At 44.0% G+C, this 20,181-nt stretch overlaps 1 protein-coding gene across 3 annotated transcripts in view; it reads right to left on the reverse strand.

Moving 5' to 3' along the window:
• The window catches only part of SFMBT2 (Scm like with four mbt domains 2), a 103,444-nt gene that overhangs the window by 22,540 nt on the left and 60,723 nt on the right, over window positions 1-20,181 (reverse strand). For all 3 annotated transcript variants that reach the window (XM_023918780.2, XM_086886439.1, XM_086886440.1), the window contains 7 exons: window positions 15,712-15,813; window positions 14,895-15,042; window positions 10,056-10,138; window positions 6,856-6,982; window positions 2,712-2,825; window positions 1,392-1,434; window positions 728-798 (listed from right to left, as the gene is read on the reverse strand). In XM_023918780.2, the coding sequence (XP_023774548.2) occupies window positions 728-798; window positions 1,392-1,434; window positions 2,712-2,825; window positions 6,856-6,982; window positions 10,056-10,138; window positions 14,895-15,042; window positions 15,712-15,813 (688 nt within the window). The remainder of the gene's footprint in view (window positions 1-727; window positions 799-1,391; window positions 1,435-2,711; window positions 2,826-6,855; window positions 6,983-10,055; window positions 10,139-14,894; window positions 15,043-15,711; window positions 15,814-20,181) is intronic.

Here is a 20,181-nt window from a genome sequence, read left to right on the forward strand (position 1 = left end):
TCAGCTCTTGTCCAACCCCACAAGCCCTGCAGTGCCATTCCCTGACCCAGCATGGGTTTACAGAGCAGTTTTCCTTGTCTGGGCTAATTACTCTGGGCTCTTTTATAGCCCATGGAGAGAAATGGGAACTTCTAGATGTGGCTCATGTGCCTTCCAAGTGATTTTCCACTTTTTTTGGTTATCAAACCCAAAAAGACCCCGATTCTCCCCATTTGACTGTAATGGGGTGTTGGCTGCAATGCCAGCATGTCCCACAGCCTGCTGAAGCAAAGGGATCTAAATCCTGTCCCCTGCCACTGGGTTTACACCATTAATTGGATGAATATTGCACCCAAAGCCTCCTGCTGCTGCTTAAGGCGAGAGGAATCTGCCTCTAGCAGAAGCAGCAGCCATACCACACAGTCCTGATGTAACACAGATGACCCACCAGGTCCTGCTGTACCCAATTTCATTGGTGTCAATTAACAACCTGCATCCTTCTCCCCCAGACAGATTCATCAGCCTTGTCTTAACATCACCTGAAATGGGCAAGCTCCAGGGGAACTCTGATAGCCCCAGAAAGCACGTGGAGAACCAGATCCTCACCTGCTGCACATCAGGTGGGTTCATTCCACCTTACACCCCCTGAGGATGTAGTTCTATGTCCCCACCCCGAAGACAACTCATTGCCTTTCTGGAGTCCTCCCCTTCCATAAAGGACATGGCTCTTTGAAATAAAGATCCTTACCTGTTGTGTCTAGCTGAGGAACTGGGCAGAGGTCATGAGGTATTTTCTCAACAGGCACTGCGGATGGTAACCTGTTAAAAGAGAAATTTGGTGTATTTAGTAGAGTATTTGGTGTATTTAATAGCATCAGACAGGACAAAGGGCCAAAACCAGTCCTCAGGCCGATACACCACCTACAGCCTGGGGTGAGGAATGGAGATACATCCAACACAATTCCACTTCCACAAGGTTGATCACAGACTGGGGTATTGTAGACCAAGGAGCCAGATCCAGCCCTTCTTTAAAAATATACTCTGATGTGTCAGCTTTAGACCTCCAGGCTTCAAATATCCTCCCTTAAACTCCTTAAATTCAAGTTTCTACAAACTGAAAGAGCTAGACAAGGAAATGCCCTCCTGGTACATGTCCATCCTCCCTAAGCATCCCTTGCTGGCCTTCAGACAGAGGCTGTACAGCCCCAAACAGTAAAAAAATTGCTGTTGTAGACTTTCTAATATGCTAACAAATATTTCAGCCTTAAAAGAATCCTCTTGCTGGCTGTGCTGCAGTATCTGGGCAGTAGTTACCAAGCTACACAGCTGCTGTGTATTATCCCCCAGGAAGACCCGATGCATTCCTGTAAAAACACCACCTTAAATAACAAAAAAACCCCAAAACAACTTACTGCTTTTCTGGTTGCACAACTGCAATTCTCCTCTTCCTTCGCACTGCAAAAATGAAGAAAGGAAGAAAGAAATAGTTTTGTACCCTTCTGTCCTGTTAAGTACACCCAGAATGCATAAAAAGCTGTGTAAATGCACTGACTATAAAACGACTTCGAACACAATGAAATGGTACTTAATTACTATCACCATTTTTTCTTGGTATTTTTTAAGTAAATCACTACATCATTAAAACCTACTTTAAGGATGTAATAATACATTTAATCTTTCCTCTGGAATGCTAATATTGTGTTTTATGGGATCAGCATAAAAGAAAAAGAATTAAAATAAAAACACAAATATTTTTCCATACAGAAACACATATGGATAAGATTACATTTTACAAGCATGATTACCTCCAGCATAATTTATCCCCAGCTATAAATTGTGATAAGGCTGCATAATGTTGCCATAGCAGTATTCTCCTAAATTAGGCTCTGGCTGCCTGATTTTTAACTTAAGCATTATTTAACTCTTCAGAAGGGCTGATACATTTTAAAATTTGCCTTTCAGAGGTTAATTAATATAAACAGTGAGGCAAATTTTTCACCTGGTGGCTTGAGATTGGATATGCTGGAACAGGAGAACACCAAGCCACTGAGCTTTCATGAACTGCCTTCAAATGCAAATAGAAAGGAAAGAAATTTGTCTTAATATGCACTGAAGGCAGGACAAAACACTGTGGGCTTAATTGTGCTGTAGGGGGATTTAAACTGAATACTAAGAAAATCTCTGAGCTGGCAAGGGCAGTGAAATAAGGGAGAGATACCCTGGGAAAGGGCAGAAACTCCATCACAGAACGGCAGCAATTATTTATCCATTTAGATGGAGCAGATCCTGTTTTGGAAAGGGGCACCTGGATGGCCTCTGTATGTCCATTCCACCTGATATTTTATGATTTGGGTTTTTTTTCCAGTTTGAGGTCTTTATCCCTAATCCACTCAGCTGCCTGAGTGAACCTGGTTTCCCTCTGACAGCCCCACTGACCAACAACCCCTCTGCAAACCCACTGTGCAATCCCAAACCATGGAACAGCCTTCACCAGCACAGACAACTCCATTTTTGGAGAGGCTGATCACAGAGACAAATGCAAACTGCTCTGCATAATTCCAGTCTGGTTGCTAATTAGATTTATCACCATTTATTGCAGATCACTTCCAGCCTGGTTATTGGTCTGCTAGGTAGGTTGGATAGTGTCAAAAATGGGATTACAGAATTTAGGAAACATCCTTGATGTATCTACTGATGCACTATCTACACTGCTCAGGTCTCCATGTACTTACAAACAGCTTTGTGTGGTGGGGTGAGGTTATAAGCATTTGCTTCACACCAGCCAACAGGGAAAATGTCCATAGACTCCACATCAACAATGTACTCAGGAGAGGGCATCTGTGAACCTATAAACACAAATTTATAATGGCAGTTAGGCATGGGAACACCAAGCTCAGAGCCATTTAAGCACCCATCACGAGCCTGGGGAAGTGAATGATGGAATGTGTGAAAATAAATCTGCTTCCCTGCACCAAAATCAGGCACCATTTCATCCTCAGTTTTGCACAGACAGTAAAGATGGAGATGCTGCACTCACAGTGCAATGTGGTTCAGAGGAAAACCCCAGCAAGAGCACTTTGAGGGTGTGCTCTGCAGCAGCCAAAAGCCAGGGAGGTTAAACATACATCACTTCCCTCAAAAAGATGGCCAGGCTGACCCCTGGATATTTTGTAAAGTTGCATAAGTGAGTTAGAAGGACTTGTTGAATGCTTGCTCTTAATGATAAGAGAATGTATCTAACTTTTCCCAGGGTGGTAAATATGGTGAGAGAGAGGCTTTTACGTCCCAGCTCCCCTGAAGCTTTTTTGTGCAGCTCTGCCCTTGAGTCACATTTTTTAAGGGTGGAACGTGGCCACTCTTCTGTCCAGAAGTGCCATGAATTCTCCTTGGGTTCCTCACATGAAACAAGAGCTGATCACCAACAGAGGAATAACAGTATAAAAATCCCAAGTGGGACATGCACCAAGGTCTCTGGCATGATGCTGACTCCAAAACTTCACCTGAAGTCTCTATTTAAAACAATTACCTTCAATTTGGTTATTACAGCTCCTTTAGAAGACAATATCCCACCTTCATTTATGTGGGATGGGGTTACACACAGAACCAAAGAATTATTTAGGTTGGAGAAGACCTCCAAGAACCCATCAGTGACAGGCCCACCACTAACCTATGTCTCTCAGCACCACAACTACATGTTTTCTGAACACTTCCAGGGACAGTTATTCCACCACTACCCTGGGAAGCCCATTCCAATGCTTGACCACCCCTTCAGTGAAGCCAATTTTCCCTACTTTTTTTTTCCTAATTTACCTGATTTCCACTCAAAATCCAGTGAAGATATTCCTGCTGGCTCTGAGTTCTTCCAAAAAAACCTCTGTGTCCTGAGTCAAGGCACAATTTAACTACTCAAATTCAAGTTCAACTGTGCTGGCACAGCTGGAGCAACTTCACCTCCTCCCTCTGCCAATTCCACCCCAGGACAGACAGCTGCAGCTCCAGCACCAGCATGGGGTGATCTCCTAATTAAAGGGACCAAAGGATCAGCAGCTTCCCCTGCATCACCCTCGCCTTGGCATCTGCTAAAACATCTTTGCCTCCTGCTTAGGGCAGCAACTGTTTGACTGTGCACAGCCAGATGCCTACAGGGAGCTTCCCACTAATGTATGTTCATCAAGGACTTGTGGTGTAATTGAAACAGTAATTGAACTTTGTGATGGGAGCAGCAGCGAGGCTGAGGTGCAGCATTTGGATCAGTAATAAACCTGCTGCTCTGAGAGTGTGTGGCTGCATGAAAAACCCAAAGGAGGCAGGGAAATAGGTGCTGGTGATCACACTGCTGGAGGAAATAACAAAACAAATGCAATCATGATGTCTGTGCGGATTCAGAGATGTCTTCATGGAGTTTCTCTGAGCCCTTCCTCATGTTCATGCACTATCCATTGAAAATACAGTGTCTCTTCCACTGGGATGAAGGCATAGGGGAAGGACACAGCTTTCTGAATACAAGATTTCAGCAGCTGAAATTCCCTGAAAAACCAATGCTCTCTCTGAGATAATACCACGTGGTCACTGCTCAGTTTTAACCTGAGGAAAGCTCCAGTGGGGAGCTCCATTTTCACCTGACACCACAAATCCAGGTAAGAAGTCCATGTGACAACTATCAGTGGCAGGACACGCACTCAGTGAGCAAGCCATGAATCAAGCCCTAAACAGAGCAAGGAGTCAACACAGACCCCACTGAAATGTCACCACGTCTGGGAAAACCAATTACTTCATTATTGTAATGGTGTTATTCTGACAAAACAGACTCAATTATCTTAGAGGTCCTTTCAAATCTCAATTATTCTACAATTCTAAATTGTTATAAAATAACCAGATCAAATGTACTTTCCTGCTTACAAGCAACAATAAATGAGACGTGAAGGGTCCTTTCCAACCAAAACAGTTCTATGAATATAATGGTTCTCAAGTTTACAGCTGTAGGAACCCTGAGGAGCAAGAAAGCAGCACAATTCCTGCTCTCCTCCAACACCTTGTTTGTCTTGTAAGACATATTCACAGTACTGTGTCCTCCTGGCACTGCTCCTGCCCTCTGGCAATTGGTAACCCTGCTTTCCACTTCCAACATCTCACTGCTTCCTTTGGCCTCGCTCACAGGAGTGGAAAACAGCTTTTCTGAGACTCATTAGTTTCATCTGTTGCGTTTTATGCCACTCTCTTCTCAGAGCAAGAAATATCCACGGGAATTGGGAGGTTAAAGGGAAAACAAGGAGACTGGAAACAGGGTGAGGAAAATGTCTGTTTCCTGCTATGAATCTTACAGGATGGGTAGAACAGAGCAGCAACTCTAGAAAACTGTAAAAGGGGAAATTACAGAAAACCTCCCTGGAGAAGTGATTAACCAAAGGGTTTTCCTCAAATTCCTGGGCTGTGCAAGGAGCGTGCATTATTACTTGTATAAATTCACACCAGAAAGCTTCAAGCTCTAAAATCTAAAATGAACCAGTAAAAATTAACAATGCAGATGATGAGTAATAAAGTAGCAGAGAGCATTGAGCATCCCATCAGTCCTGAGCTCCTCCTCCACCAGGGGGGAGCCGCACTGCTGCTCATTAAACGCTCGCCCTCAAGTTTAGGGTTTTGCTACTGTACAAAGTGTGATTTATCACACACTGTTCCCTCATGTCTCACCCGGCCCTGCTTAACTCCTGTGCTCCTGGTTTATGACTGCAGCCTGGGCTGTCAAACTGGGAAACTGGGAGGGCAACAGTGAAAGCTTCAGGCCTGTGATAAATGGTGGGACCTGAGGTCTTGAGTGAGGGGCTCCCGTGGTAGCTGGGGAGCCTTGCTGCTTCCAGAATATAAATAATCAGTTAGAAACAACACTATATTAATGGAGTCAAAAAAACCCATGCCACACTTCAAGCCACATTTATTTTAAAACTCTGCAGGCAGAGGATTTTTTGTTGTGCTTTTTTTTTAATGCCTGTTTTTAACATAACACTGTAAATGCTGTAGTGATGTATTCCTACAGCAGCAAAGATTTCTTTCTATTTTTGCAGTCTTTTGCATCTTTCCTGTTTACTACAGATCATTCAATTCCTGGTATTGAGACATAAACCAAGCTTAAAGCATCTATATATCAGGACTCAAAAGAAAGAAGATGCACACAGAGTTTTTTTATGGTAAGTTGTAAAAAAAACATCCTTTAAGAAATTAAAAGAGTAAAAGGCAGAGAGAAAGAGATGAGGGAAGGAAGCAAGGTGGGAGTGTGTTGCCCTCTTCCTACATCTATCCACATATTTGGCATACATGAAGGCACCTGGTCTTTTAAGGAAAGAAGTTGCCAAAACAGGTCAGATTCCTTGATCAGATGGGTGTAAAATCAACAACAGCCTTAGTGAGAATGAAACTTCAAACAATTGGTGATTCCAGCAATTTAAAAAAAAAAAAGTTTTGCCCTGTGTCCAAACCAAGGTGCAGATGAGTTGTTGCGACCTTGAGCTAGAAGGCAAACAATTATCTTAAGAGCTAAAAACCAAAACCTGCCATTGCACACAGCTCTACCAAAAACAAACACTCAGGAGGAACTGTAATACTTTGGGTTTATCTGGCAATGTTTTTACCATCTTTAAGGGCTTTGATTAGAGACCTCTCCTCCTGTACAAACTATCAGGTTGGAAACTGCTGTAGAAGACTCAGTTGCACAAGTGAGGCAAGCTTCCATTCCCAGGATGAAGGTGTACAACAAAGGCAGGGTTGTTATCATGGTGATAAAGACCATGTGGATGGGAGTGTGGAGGAACTTGCAGCTCCCCCAGAGAAAGAGCAGGTAAATGTAATTCCTCAAACACAAGCAGCTTTTAGAGCACTTACCTTCCAGGTGCAGCCACATCAACCGTCCTTTCACTGAGGTGATGGAAGCAACACAAATCTCTGCAGGGTTCCTGGGGTTCACTGCCTCCAGCTTCATGTTCTTGGTGAAGCCACGGCTGAAGGATGTCTGAAAGAGTCAAGAGACAATGCTGAAACGTGGCACTGCAGCACTGCACAACTTCAACCAGACCATCTGCTGGGAAGTGTAAATTTAGCATGGTTTGCTTTCCACTGGAAGGGCAGAGTAGCCTGAAGAATGCAAAGGCATCCAGAGTCAAATCAGAGCTGTGCTGGTGCAGCTCATAGTGAGGCAGCCGCGTCCCTGCAGCACATGGGGGTCTGTGGGGGAGTAGAGACCCACCTGCTACCCCTGGAGGAACCCCTGTCTGAGGAGAAGGATACCCAAAGGAAGCTGTGACCCTGGAGAGAGGAGCCCGTGATGAAGCAGGTTTGCACCAATATCCAGATGAAAAATCAATGATGAAATGCATGTCATGTTCTACTTCTCTCCCTGACTCCTAGGAGACTGGGAGGAGGTTGCTCCACATCAGCTCCAAGTATGTTTGAATGTTTGCCAGTGATGCATTTTCTGTTAATATGATACTACCCAGAGGGTTCCCAGAACTCCCATGCTTAAGCATCTCTCACCTTGCTAGGAGAAACTTTATAAAGCAAAAAGTCATCTCGCCTGAGACCAGAGAAACCTCTTCATACATTCAGTCACCCAAGCTGACTGAAGCTGAAGATATTTGAGTAACCTTTTCAAGTATGGTTTTCTTCATTGAATTTTCATGGATGGGCCCCTGATCAACCCAATCTAGTGGGTGGCAGCAGTGCCCATGGGATCGGGGGGATTGGAACTAGACAGTCTTTAATGTCCCTACCAACCCAAACCATCCTGTCATTTTAAGCTGAATGAACAAAGCTTCATTGGCTGGAGTGTAGATGGATCCAGTTGTGTTCACTGCCACTGTTCCTTCCAATGTCCCCTCCTTTCACTTAGTCTCTCCCCCATCACTATCCCTGAAAACATGCTAATGCAATACCTGTGTCCATACCAAGGCTTCCTTTCCTTGGATTTCCCTCCCCTCTTCCACCTGCTCTGCATCTCTCTGCACACATTAGCACAGAAAAAGTTCCCCCTCTGGGCTGAGATTTTGGTAATAGTAATTGGGATGGGTAATAATTGCCACTGACTCAAAGTTACACCAAACCCTCATCCTATGTGAGAAACTGGAAGCCAGGCTCAAATCCAACCCTTCTCCTATTGGTACAACACCAAGGACCATGGGAACTTCACCTTGAATGACCACTGAGAGCTCTTTGAGACTAAAAACTCATGGCTTTGGTCTCTTTTCCATCCAAGAACATGCTGCTACTCTCAAACACAGCTTGGACTGCCTCAAGCCTTGCTCAGCACACAGATCAGCTTCACCTTGCAAAAGCTGCTAATGGCCAGGGCTGCAGGAATGCAGGCTGAGTTTGTTTAAATGCCTTTTATGTTGCCTGACAAGGAAATGCCATTTATCATCACTCCTTTCATTGCAGTTTGGTGCTGGAGGCTCATTTATACAAAATCAATGGCAAAACAGTTAGGTGGAGTTTATTTTACTAAGCATTTGGGCACGTCAATCCATTCCATAACTGCCTCTCCTTGTTAAAAATCCCTCCCGGGGAAACAGCTACAGCACCTCCACTGCCAGCACCACGTCTGGCTGCACGAGGTGGGAGATGCAAAAAGCTTCCATCAAAGACCCCCTCACAGTCACAAATGAAGGGGACCAGCCAGCCAGGAGGCTGCACAAGTGACAACAGAATAGTTTCCTCTGAAAACAATTGTGTAATTAAGAGTGAAAGAATAAGAGACACATGTTCATCTAGTGAATGTTTCCTTAAAAAAACAGGAGCAAAAAATGCTCAGACCTGAGTTAATCTTAGAGATATTATGCAGAGACTGTTCTCAAGGCTGCCAATGCTGAGAGAAAAGATCCACTACTTGGCAAAATGAAAAGAGATATAAAGGAAAGGTGGGGATGTTTGCAGAAGAGAAATGCAAAAATAGCCTCACTGTAGTGGTGTGATGCAGCATTGTCCAGCTTCCCTCAGGACTGCTGGAAATCTTTGCTTTAAGTCCCTTCAGGAAGGGGCTCTTTATAGGGCAAAGAAATCCCTACTCAGGTTTGACTCTCAAGTCAGACTGTTCATGGCACAGGTCCTCTGAGTTTGTCAACAAAAAATTCACCAATTCACTATCAAAGCCTTCAAGCCAGGCTGCCCCTGGGCTACCACAGATGAGGATGGCCATGGAAAACCACAGCTGGTGCCTGTCTCCATTCTGCTTTCAAAAAACACCCTCAGTCCTGTGACTTCTGAACCCAGTGAAAAGCTGTACAATTCCTACAGAAACCTGTCTGTCCATCATTCACACCAGCACTTAATTTTGCAAAGCCTTCTGTGCTCATTTTTAGGTGCACCACTAGCATTTAGGTACCACCATCAGGAGTATTTTCAGTTATTGATGGGATCTCAACCTCCATCAGTTGATGGGCACATGAAGGAGAGCACCAGGTTGCTGGAAAAGGTAGAAGGCTACATCTGCCTTTCCCCAAGCAATGAATACCTGTCAGATCAAGCTACACAGGACTGTCATTGCCATAGCACAGCCTGCAAAAGATGATTTCAAAAGCTGTGAAATCTTAATGGCATCCATCACTCTCACATCACTGTTGCTGCATCAAGAAAGGACATGAACTCTTGATCATCCAGAGCATCCATGAGGGTTAATCATTCTCTCATGCATTTTCAACATTTAGCATTTTAATACATGTGATTTGGTTAAATGTATCTCCCCTGGGATACAGAGAAAACATCTAAATTGTAAAATGGGGCAAATGATAGTATGGAATTTCTTTACCTAAATTATTTTTAGTAGCAGCTGATTTAATTGCAATAACAGTTGAGATCCTTTTTGTGCTGTACAAAACCAGAGAGGGGATGAAGAGCAGGATAATTACAGACAAAAACAAGACCAAAATAGATTTTTTCCTCTTTTAGGGATGGAGACCTGGAACACTCCCCCAGTTTCCTTCCTAGGGCAGCTTCATGGTGCTCTGGGGGAACCTCTCAAAGCCTTGCAGCACCTTTTCTGTGCAAGCTGTTTTATTTCACATGGATGGAGAGGAGCAAAAGGAAGAACTTACATTTCTAAAGCACAGGTGAGGTGCTGCTTCAGCTCCACACTGCTTCTGGTAGTCTGCCCAGTCAAAGTCCTGGCCAGAGTAACCTGCAGGAGGAGAAAACAAAAAGAACCATCAGCCACCACTGCACACCACAGAAAGAGGACAAAATGGACCCCAAGCAAATGATCCCATCCTGCCTCAGTGCAGTGTCAGCAGGGCTGCTGCTCACCTTGAGAGCCAATGGCTTCTCCAACCACCACTCACACACCTGCATTTCACTGCCAAGTCTCCATTAAAAAGCATTATTTTCCCCTTTTTCCCTTTTCTGTGAGTATCTCCCAACTTTTCACAAACTCATAACTAATGAGAAGTGCCACAGTCCCAGATTTCCATGTGGGGCTAGTTATGAGCTTCTTTCTCCTGCTATTAACTATCTAAAAGATGGGATTATGAAGTTGGACATGGATTATTTGCTAGTCCCTCAGGAGTGGACAGGGAGAGGATCAGCACAATGAGAAGCTGATCCATCCTCTCTTTCAAAGCAGGAGATAAATTCTCTCTTCATTCATGTACCCTCCCTGTCTCCCCAGCAGCTCAGGGTGTGTGAGCTGAATCCCATTCCAGTAAGAATGTTACAGAAATCTGGAGCAGAGCAGGAAAATGAAAGCAGATCTCCCAGCCTCAGCAAGCAGATCATCCCTTCAGCCTCTGCTTTGAGGCAAAATAAAGGGATTATTTTACATGAGCATCTCTCAAGGAGTTCCATCAAAGAAAGACAAATCAGACCTCTGCTCCTCCACTATTCTTACTTGGCAATTTAGGCAATAAATTATTGGGACAGAAATGTTGGGGGTTTTTTAATTTGCTTCTGGGAGCTTTTTTTTTGCCTGCCTCTTAGTTTCTGTTTTTGCAGTGCTCGAAACCAGTGAGTGCTAATCCTGTCCAGGGGCCTGTGGATACTCTAATGACATTACTGCAGAACTACTCTTACTGGAAAGTTTCAGGAGTCACCCAAAGGCCAAATTCTCCCCTCAATCTCCCTTCCTGGCATCTCAGCCTGGCCTCATTTCACAGAACATCCCTACATGCCTTTTGCATTGATAGTCAAAAAGGGACACTCAAGATCAAATGTGAATGAATCATTTATGACAATGAAAATTGTGGCTTTTTTTCATAGGCAAGGACTGGAATACCGAGTGTAATCCCCTATCAGTCTGCCAGGTCCCAAAAAAAGGAGGTAAATTTTTTGAAAACAACGTGCCAAGCATCCTGCTAAGATCCAAGTATCTTGGATAAGATGATTTCTAATCCTAATAATTGCATTCATGACAAACAAATTACTGAGATAAAGCCTTGAGCTAAGATGCCTGTCTCTGTGGGGCATTAAAGTGCATAATAATTAAAAAAACTAAACATGCACGGGGAAGGAAAAAAAGCGCAGTTACTTATAAAGAATGTTCTTTTTCAATACAAAAAAAAATATCCTTGCACCATTTTTTAACAATTTCTGCAACAGAATTTTTTTTCACACTTCTTCCCCATCTCCTTTTTTATCTCCAATTTAAGCCGTTCAGGGATGGGTTTTGCATCTCAATTTTAAGCCACACAGATCTTGTCAGAGTGGATGGAAAAGGCACATTAGAGGCGTTTTAGTGAGGTACGAAAACTTGGCTTTGTTGTCACCACACAAACATCTGCTAGCTCAGCCCTGCACCACGGGAATCACTGGAAGCCCTTTTCCTTTAGGTTTCAGCAGGAATGGAACCCAGGAGAGCAGCTGGGGAGATAAGAGTAACTCACTGCAGCACCACAAGGAGGATTCCGAAAGGGGAACACCCAGGAATTGCCTTCAAGTAAGGCCTGATGTGTCTGTGGCCTTTTGACAGTGAGGCTGCACCTCCAGGGCCTGCTCTGGGCCTTCATGGCCTGAGGGACCTGGAGGGGCTGGAGCGTGCCCAGGGCAGGGAATGGAGCTGGGGAAGGGGCTGGAGTCCCAGGAGAGGCTGAGGGAGCTGGGAAAGGGGCTCAGCCTGGAGAAAAGGGGGATCAGGGGGGACCTTGTGGCTCTGCACAACTCCCTGACAGGAAGGGACAGCTGGGGACGTCAGGCTCTGCTCCCAGGAACAGGGACAGGAGGAGATGAAATGGCACTAAGCTGCACTAGGGGAGGGTCAGGTTGGATATTAGGAAAAATTTCTTCACTGAAAGGGTTGTCAGGCTTTGGAATGGGCTGGCCAGGGAAGGGGTGGAGTCCCCACCCCTGGTAGTGGTCAAGAAACAACTCGACACTTTGCTGTTTGACCAGGTGGCGACCAAAGGTTGGACCTGGTGATCCAACTCAGAAGTTTTTTCCTACCTTACAGATTCCCTGCTTGTGTGATCCTGCTCCCAGCTGCCTCCCTGAGCACATGGGGAGGTAGCAGGTAGCCAGTGCCTCCATCAGCACATGGCACACACACCCTGCCAAGCTGGAAGGCTCAGCCCAGGTGACAACACTGAGAGTTGTGTCTGCACAACTCAGCCACTGCTCCTCAAACATTCAACACCTTCACTGTGTTTGCAATCTCAGCTCTGGGCATGGAAGAGCCCAGCAGCCTAATCAGAAGCAAATATAACAGTACAAACGTACTGGAGGTTTTTGGAAGTGGCTTTTCCTTAGTAAGCTTTACAACAGGGAGCATTATCAAAATGTTTTTTTCCCCCACTTAATAGCTCATAAAACAATGATTGTGACTCTAAAGGGAAGTGGTCTATAAATCCTGCTCTAATAAATATAAACAGAGCTTGTTCAATGTTTATACAGCAGCAGTTAATGGGCATTCATTTTTGGCACTGTACAGGAAAATACTGCTCTCTATTTCAAGTAGCAAATATTTGCACCTCCTGTTCATGACCCATTTACTCTTTGTTTGTCTTCAATAAAGCCCTGATAGGCAAAAAGGCAAGAGAATGAATAACAGACAAATAAAGGACTCTGAACTCCAATATCCAACCTGGTACATTGTTTTGATGAAAAAAACCAGATGATTTTGAGATCAGAAAACCTCCTTGTCAACCCTAAATTAACCAGGGGTTTGAATACTTTTCACTTTCCATCTGATTTCTTTTTTTGGTGGTTTATGGGGTTTTTGTTGTGTTTAGCTTGTGTTTATTTTCAAATAACTCATTCTAAGATCTGATTATATTTTAGTAACTCAAAGAATGTCTTGCCCATAGAAAAGGTTTCAAGGTGCTGAAATTCAGTTTGGACATGCAGCCCTTATACACAGTATAGAAAACAGAGCAACACACAGAATGCATCTATCTGCCACTGGCTTCATGCCTTTTTAATAGTTTCCCCCTAGGATTTCTGATCTCACAGCAGAAAGCAAATTGATTTTCTCCAGGGGAATAAGGAGAGACTTTCTGTACTTTCTTAGGTGTTCAGGTGGATCCAAATAACCAGGCATCACATGAAGTCATAGAACCACAGAATCACTTTGGGTTAAAAAATGACCCAGTTCTACCCCTCTGCCATGGGCAGTGAGACCTCCCACTAGACCTGGCAAAGTCAAAAAATATTCACATGACAGATGCTTCAGATATGTCTTAAAATGTTGGCATCTAAAAGATAGTTCACACACACTTGACCCATAAAACACCATCTCAGACAGGCTTTCTATCAGCATGGATTGGAAATTTTTAAGCCTATGGTCTCCTTCAGTTAATTATCCAGCCTGGGGCAAGCTGCATGTGAATTTGTGTGGAAAAAACCCAAAATACTCCATTTATTTTCATTTTTGGCAACTTTTCCGGCCAGTACAAGTGAGTGCTTATACAGGCATTATCATTACACCTGGGTTTCAGCAGGAGAGAGCTAAAGCCCCAGAGAGCTGATTTATGCCAGCAGAAGCAGCAGAGCAGTCATGGATGCACCACAAGCAGCTGCATGCACAGGGCTCCAGAACTTTGGTGGGAATTTCAAATTACATGTGCTAAAGAAGCACTCTGGATATACATAAGAGGATTCTGGATCTGGCAGGGAATAACCCTTCCCTTCCCTTGGCAGCATCATGCTTTTTCCAAAATGAAGACAGAAGTTCACACACAAAACTAAGCTTGATTTTTTTTTTTTTTTTAGGCATTTCTTTCTCCCAAGCAACACTGATTTTTGGCAACAGACCAACATCCCAGCCAGTTTCAAAAACCTGAAATTCCAGGGAACCAACATATTTTTCAAGCAAAGAAATATTGCTAGGGCACCACAGGTGGTTGTCTGAAGTTGTGAGTAATTAACTCCACTGATACAAAGTTGAGGAACAGCAGGGCTGGACACTCTTTCTCCTGGCTCTGACCTAACACGGCTTGCAGTGTGCCCTGGGATTTGTTAAAACAGCCAAGGAAATCCCTCCACATTCCCAGGCAGGCAGCTGTTCTTAGCTCAAACATTCAAATTTAGGAGCTTTGCTTGGCCTCAGTGTTTTACCAAGGTGGATGAAACAGGGTTTGCCTCTACAGTGACTGGACTTTCAATGCTCCTTTTGCTTGCTACACACACAAAGAACTGCTAGGATTCATTCCACAGGAATTAATGAGGTTTTCACAAGCCTGAATCAAGCTTCAAAGCACAGGGACATCAATCCACCACAAGACACATTTGTTGAGATGTTCATGGGCTGGTAGGAGCCAGAACAGCCCCAGTCACTCCAGAGAACTGCTCTGTCTTGAGATACTTCAGCTGATGCTCTGCAACAACCACCACCACAATTCTAAATTAATAACATAAAATTCTGAATTTTATTCTAAATTAGTAAAATTGTGGTAATAACAAACAAATGTCCTTCAGAGTAAACCCAAATATCATTGAGAAGGAATACAAACCCTTGGGAGGTGTGAGATTGACTCCGTTTTTAAGGCACCACTGTATTGGCAAGATCCCCAAGGAATCTGCATGGCAAAGCATCGAGATTTTGCTGGGTTCAGGTCTCAAGTCATCAATGGTCACTTGTAAATAATGATTGTTAAAAACCTAAGGGGTGAAAAAGAATAGACCAAAATCAGGAGTTAGATTTGCTGCAAAATTAGGTAAAGTAGAAACCTGAAAGAGCCAAACCTGGGGATCAAACTACAGAAAATAATTTGCTCTCACCTAAACCTTTTCATCAAGGTGTTTCTACCCAAGGGATCAAAGCCTGATAGGTTTAGAGATAAACCTATTTTAGAGATAGGTGAAATGGAGCAATGGAAAGTGCTGAGGTTCAGGGTCCCAAAGTTGAGTAGTGACTGCAGATGATCCTGAAGACCCCAGAGCCTTCCTCTCTCTTGCATTTGAGTGTGTGGATTAAATATCCAGCTACAACCTCCAATCAGCTGTTTAATTTCTGCAGGTTTCTCAGATGTACAGGAAAAATGCATATGGATGGAAGGGAGACAAAGACAAAAGAGGGATCCTTCTTTTTGCATGCAAGTGGTAGATGAACATGCTCATCCTCACTGGTTTTAAGTAAGTACATGGAATTAGCTGGTGATGCTTATGGGAAATAAAGAATTAATTAGGAACATCCATGGATTTTAAACCTATTTCTTAATGTGTTCTCCAGCCATTTAAGTATCACTCTTGTTTTTTTTCTAAATGTGGTGGAAATCAGGAAGGTTTTCCCAGTCAGGCTCTTTTCAGCCCTCCTTTCTGAGCACTCACCTTGGTCACTGATGCAGGACAGATATGAAATGGCTCCCTCATATTCACTGCCTCCAGCTTCATCCCCACAGTGAAGAAATGGTTTCTCAAATCAGCATGGTCCTATGGGAAGAGGAACATGTGGTGACACCAAGAAGGAGCCAATACATCTTAAAATCTATTTGAAAGGCATCCATGTAGGTTTTCTCAACTTGAGTGGTCCTATGCTCTTTTCACACCAACCCAACCACAGAAAGAGAGGGGACAACCTCAGTCCTAGAGGACACATCTACAGCACCAAGCCCATCATACCTAAAGCACAGGGTATGTCCACCTCAGCAGCAGCAACCAGAACATGGTCCACAAGGAGATGGTGCTCACCAAAATGAGGACCTGGCTGAGAAACTGCTGCTTGAAAATCTCCAGTGGGCAGAGCCTCTCCACCTCTGACAGCCACCACCCTCTTGGGAGCAACTGAGAGTCTAGAGGTGCCAAGACCCAAACTGAAGCCCCCCAGAGTAATGCACAAGATGGATGCAAACAGCTCAGCACAGCTCTGATTTACACTGAGGGATGTCCAGCACCTGCAGGGCACCAAAATAAGCACCTGGTCTCCATGATGGCAAGATGGAAAGGTATTTTTCCAGCCAGGAGACTGGAAATGGATGAAGGCTTGGACATTGAACTGAGACTCCAAATGTGGGCAACTAGAGAACAAGATGGGAAAACAGGCAGCTGTGTTCATGTGCATGCCCAGCATAACACTTCCACCTGGGATAAAACCTGGCTGCACCCACAGGCTACACGCAGAGGGCTCTACACAGCAGCTCTGGGGATGCAGGATGCAGTCCTGAAATTCAGAAGCAACCCAGATTCAACTCCTCAGTTTGCCATCAGTTTAGTGTTTCAACACCTAATTACTCCATCCCTTGTGATCCCTATCTAACAGTCACACAAGCTGCCACCCTAATTCCAGGGTAATGACTGCATTTTGTGTTCATTCAATAAAAATGTCCCACCGTACTTCTAAACCACTGGTGCATTAGCCAGTACAAGCATAAAGAGAGATGATGTTATATTTAGCACACACTCACAGACTACTCCGAAATACATGCAGAAAGCTTGCTATCTAATAAGTGGTTAGCAACAACAATCCCATCTACATTCATTGCTACACGTGGTATTCTTGTTCTAGAGTGATTTTCTATTGATCCGAAGTTGCGTTTCATTGTGCTTTCTTTTCCCAAGAACTGTCTGCACTTGTAAGGGCTTAACAATTTCTATTTTGGGATCTTACATTCCAACTGCTGGTAGAGATAAGGATTTTTACAAGCTCTAACCACAGCTAAATGAATGGTTGTTTTTATCTTACCAACCTGCAGTGTTATGGAGCCCTTTTCAGTGAGAACCAAAAAGCAGAAAAAAAGACCAACGGAACTATAATGAATTTTGTCTCAAAGCAGAAGAAAATACTGATGAGGAAACTCAGGAATATTTAAGAATAATGGCCCAGAGCCCAAGGAATTAATGGCTGAGGATGGAGCATACATCCAGGAGTTTGAGTATCCTTTTCTTAAGGGCATGCAATGACAGGATGAGGGAGAATGGTTTAAAGCTGTAAAAAGGCAGATCTAGATCAGGTATTAGGAACAGATTCTTTACTGTGAGTCACTAGAACAGGTTTCCCTGAGAAGCTGTGGATGTCCATCCCTGGAAGTGTTCAAAGGCCAGCAAGCTGGGATAGTGGGGGGTGTCGCTGCCCGTGGCAGGGGAGTGGAAGGAAATGAGGTTTGAGGTCCTACCAAAAACTGCCACCTTTAATACTGAGAAGGCTTCAGATAGAAGAGATGATGGCTGCAAAACTCCAACCTCACCAGCACTGAACTTCAAACCCCTAAAGGAAAAAGAGCATTTGGACTGGAAGGGCTGCCTCCTTCTGCCTGAGGATCCACACTCTGAGTCTCTTAATCCTTGGGGCGAGGTTGTAAAGAAAAGGCAACTTTGCAAAATGTGCATCTGGAATCAGCATCTCCCCACAAACGCTCCGTGATTCAACTCATGCTCAGATCCAGCCTCAATACATAATAAGCCAAGATCCACCAAAGTACTTAATCATGTTTATCTTTAAACACGCAAGTAGTTTAATCAACTTTTAAAGTGATTTGTTGATTGAGACCAAAATATACTGACACCAAACTATACTGCTTCTCCTTTTTATCTGAATCATTTTCTTTGGTGTTTCTCCTTTTATTTGTTTTGGCTTTTTTTCAAAGGGGAAAAATAATCAGATAGAGGGGGGGGAAAAGCACTAATAATATTTAAAGGTATTTTACTTCAAAGGCGCTGTGTACCTAGGGATCAGATCTCCCATGTCATTCAGCACAGCAAGTAAATATTTCCCCCCTTAAATTAGTAGCAAGAGTGAAATCACAAGGGGAGTTCATGGGATCTCAAGTACATCTACCTTTTGAGGGTCAGCATCCTCTTTGAGGCAGGAACATGCATTTCTTTGGAGAAATGCTGTGGAAGTGAAAACCCTTTCTGTGTTAAATGTCATTTTTTAGATGGAAAAGCTTTCATGGAGAAAAAGCCTTTGTATTGTACCTCTCTGGAAAATGGTCAGGGTCTGGATATTTGATCTGCCTTGTATACTGGCTAAAGAGAATCATCAGAATTTACCAAAGCAGCTTTGTATTTTTGCAGCCACAAAAGGAAAGAAAAAAGATTCCTGATGCCATTCTCCAGTTCCAGTGCTGGAGCTGCCTCAGCCAGCAGGGAATTACTCAGGATTTGGCATATGCTCCTCTTCAAAACTCCAATTAATTTACATAATTTCTAAGAATAGGTTCCAGAGAAGTGATGGCAAAGCTTTTAATTAGTATTAGACTCAAAGTGATACACTGGATAATGAACTGCTCTCTCTTCCCTTTATTCACGTTGACAGGAACAACGCCTGTTTAATAAAAGCAGCTACAAGGAGAGGACTAGAGGGGTGAGACTTTCTCCTGGTCCCCGCCAGGCTCTGCAGCTGAACAAAAGAAATGCCTAAAATGATAATGGGTGGCAGAATTCAACCCTTTGCTGCTATTCCACAGCATTCAACACCACCAGCGAGGATGTCACCAGCCATTATTTTCCAGCAACTTCTCCAAGTGACTTTCAGTTTCCTTTGAAATGGAGATCAACAGGCAGAATAGTTTTGACCAGCTGGAGCATTTTAAAGCCTCATGCATGGTGGGCCTTTACTCCTGCTGGCAGCCAGTGCCTCCCAGGAGCAGCCTTGCTGACCACACAGAAGTTTGAGTTGTATATTAGGAAAAATTTCTACACTGAATGGGCTGCCAAGCACTGGCACAGGCTGTCCCAGGGAAGTGTTAGAGTCACCATCCCTGGAGGGATTTAAAAGTTGTGCAGATGTGGCATCTGGGGACATGGTTTAGTGGTGGGCTGGGCAGTGCTGGGTTAATGGCTGGACTCAATCTTGGAGGTGTTTTCCAAACTAAATGAGGCAATGATTCTGTGATTCTATAATTTATACGAGTAGATAGCCTGTCCTGGGGTTCACAAGCCCTGAGAGGGCAATGGAAACACCCTCTGGCTGCTGAGAAGCAGTCAAGTAACCCGGACTGACAATTAACAAGGACGCAGGAGAGTCCCTTACAGCAAAGTGAAAAATCATGCCACAAAACATTCAACAAATTAACGTGGCACGGGCACCACAGCTGCTCACTCCAAGGGTCACAGTCTCTAACATGATGGATTACAGCTCCTGGGTAATGAGTGGAGCACTGCTAAACCCCTCAATGAACGTCTGTCACTCACAGTCCAAACCCACTGGCAATAGCCAGAGCTGTCACAGCTCTCACTATAATCCCAAAAAAGCAATTAAACTCAGCCCCATGCTCACAGCTTTAGAGCAGGGGGTGCATTTGCAAATGCACAGTCTGTGACCCTCTGGGCCACCTGAAAGACAGCCCTGCTTTGAGACACATCTGTACCATGATTTCCATCTTCACATGGCTTGTGTTTCTGTAATTATTCTGCAAAAATTACTGATGGGCTTTGCAACAGCTCACTGCATCCAGCATCACACACGGGACTGGGAACTGCAACATCTGGAGGTCAAATAAGAAGTCAGACACAGTGCTGGGAGCAAAAACAGGCTCCAAATTCCCAGCCTTCTCTCTTTAGTGTCTGAGATGGCCACATAATTTTCTCCTTCACAGCTAACAAGCCACCAGCAGTGTGGATTTCAGAAATGCCAGGTGACATGGCAGCCTAAATGTCCCTCCAAAAGACATCCACAAACAGATTTAGAAAAGCATTGCAACTCTTAAGGATGTGAGTAAGCCTTAGGGGAGTACCTGTGTGGGTGCCATGCTTAAGTCCTGATAATTAAGTCAGCAAGTATTAGTTTTAGGTGATGGACTCAGAAAGAGAAATTTCAAAATCATCACTGCCATTTGTCCAACCTGGTAGCTAAATACCAGG

Source organism: Cyanistes caeruleus, chromosome 4 (genome assembly GCF_971803275.1).
Source record: "Cyanistes caeruleus chromosome 4, bCyaCae1.hap1.1, whole genome shotgun sequence".
Taxonomy (NCBI): domain Eukaryota; kingdom Metazoa; phylum Chordata; class Aves; order Passeriformes; family Paridae; genus Cyanistes; species Cyanistes caeruleus.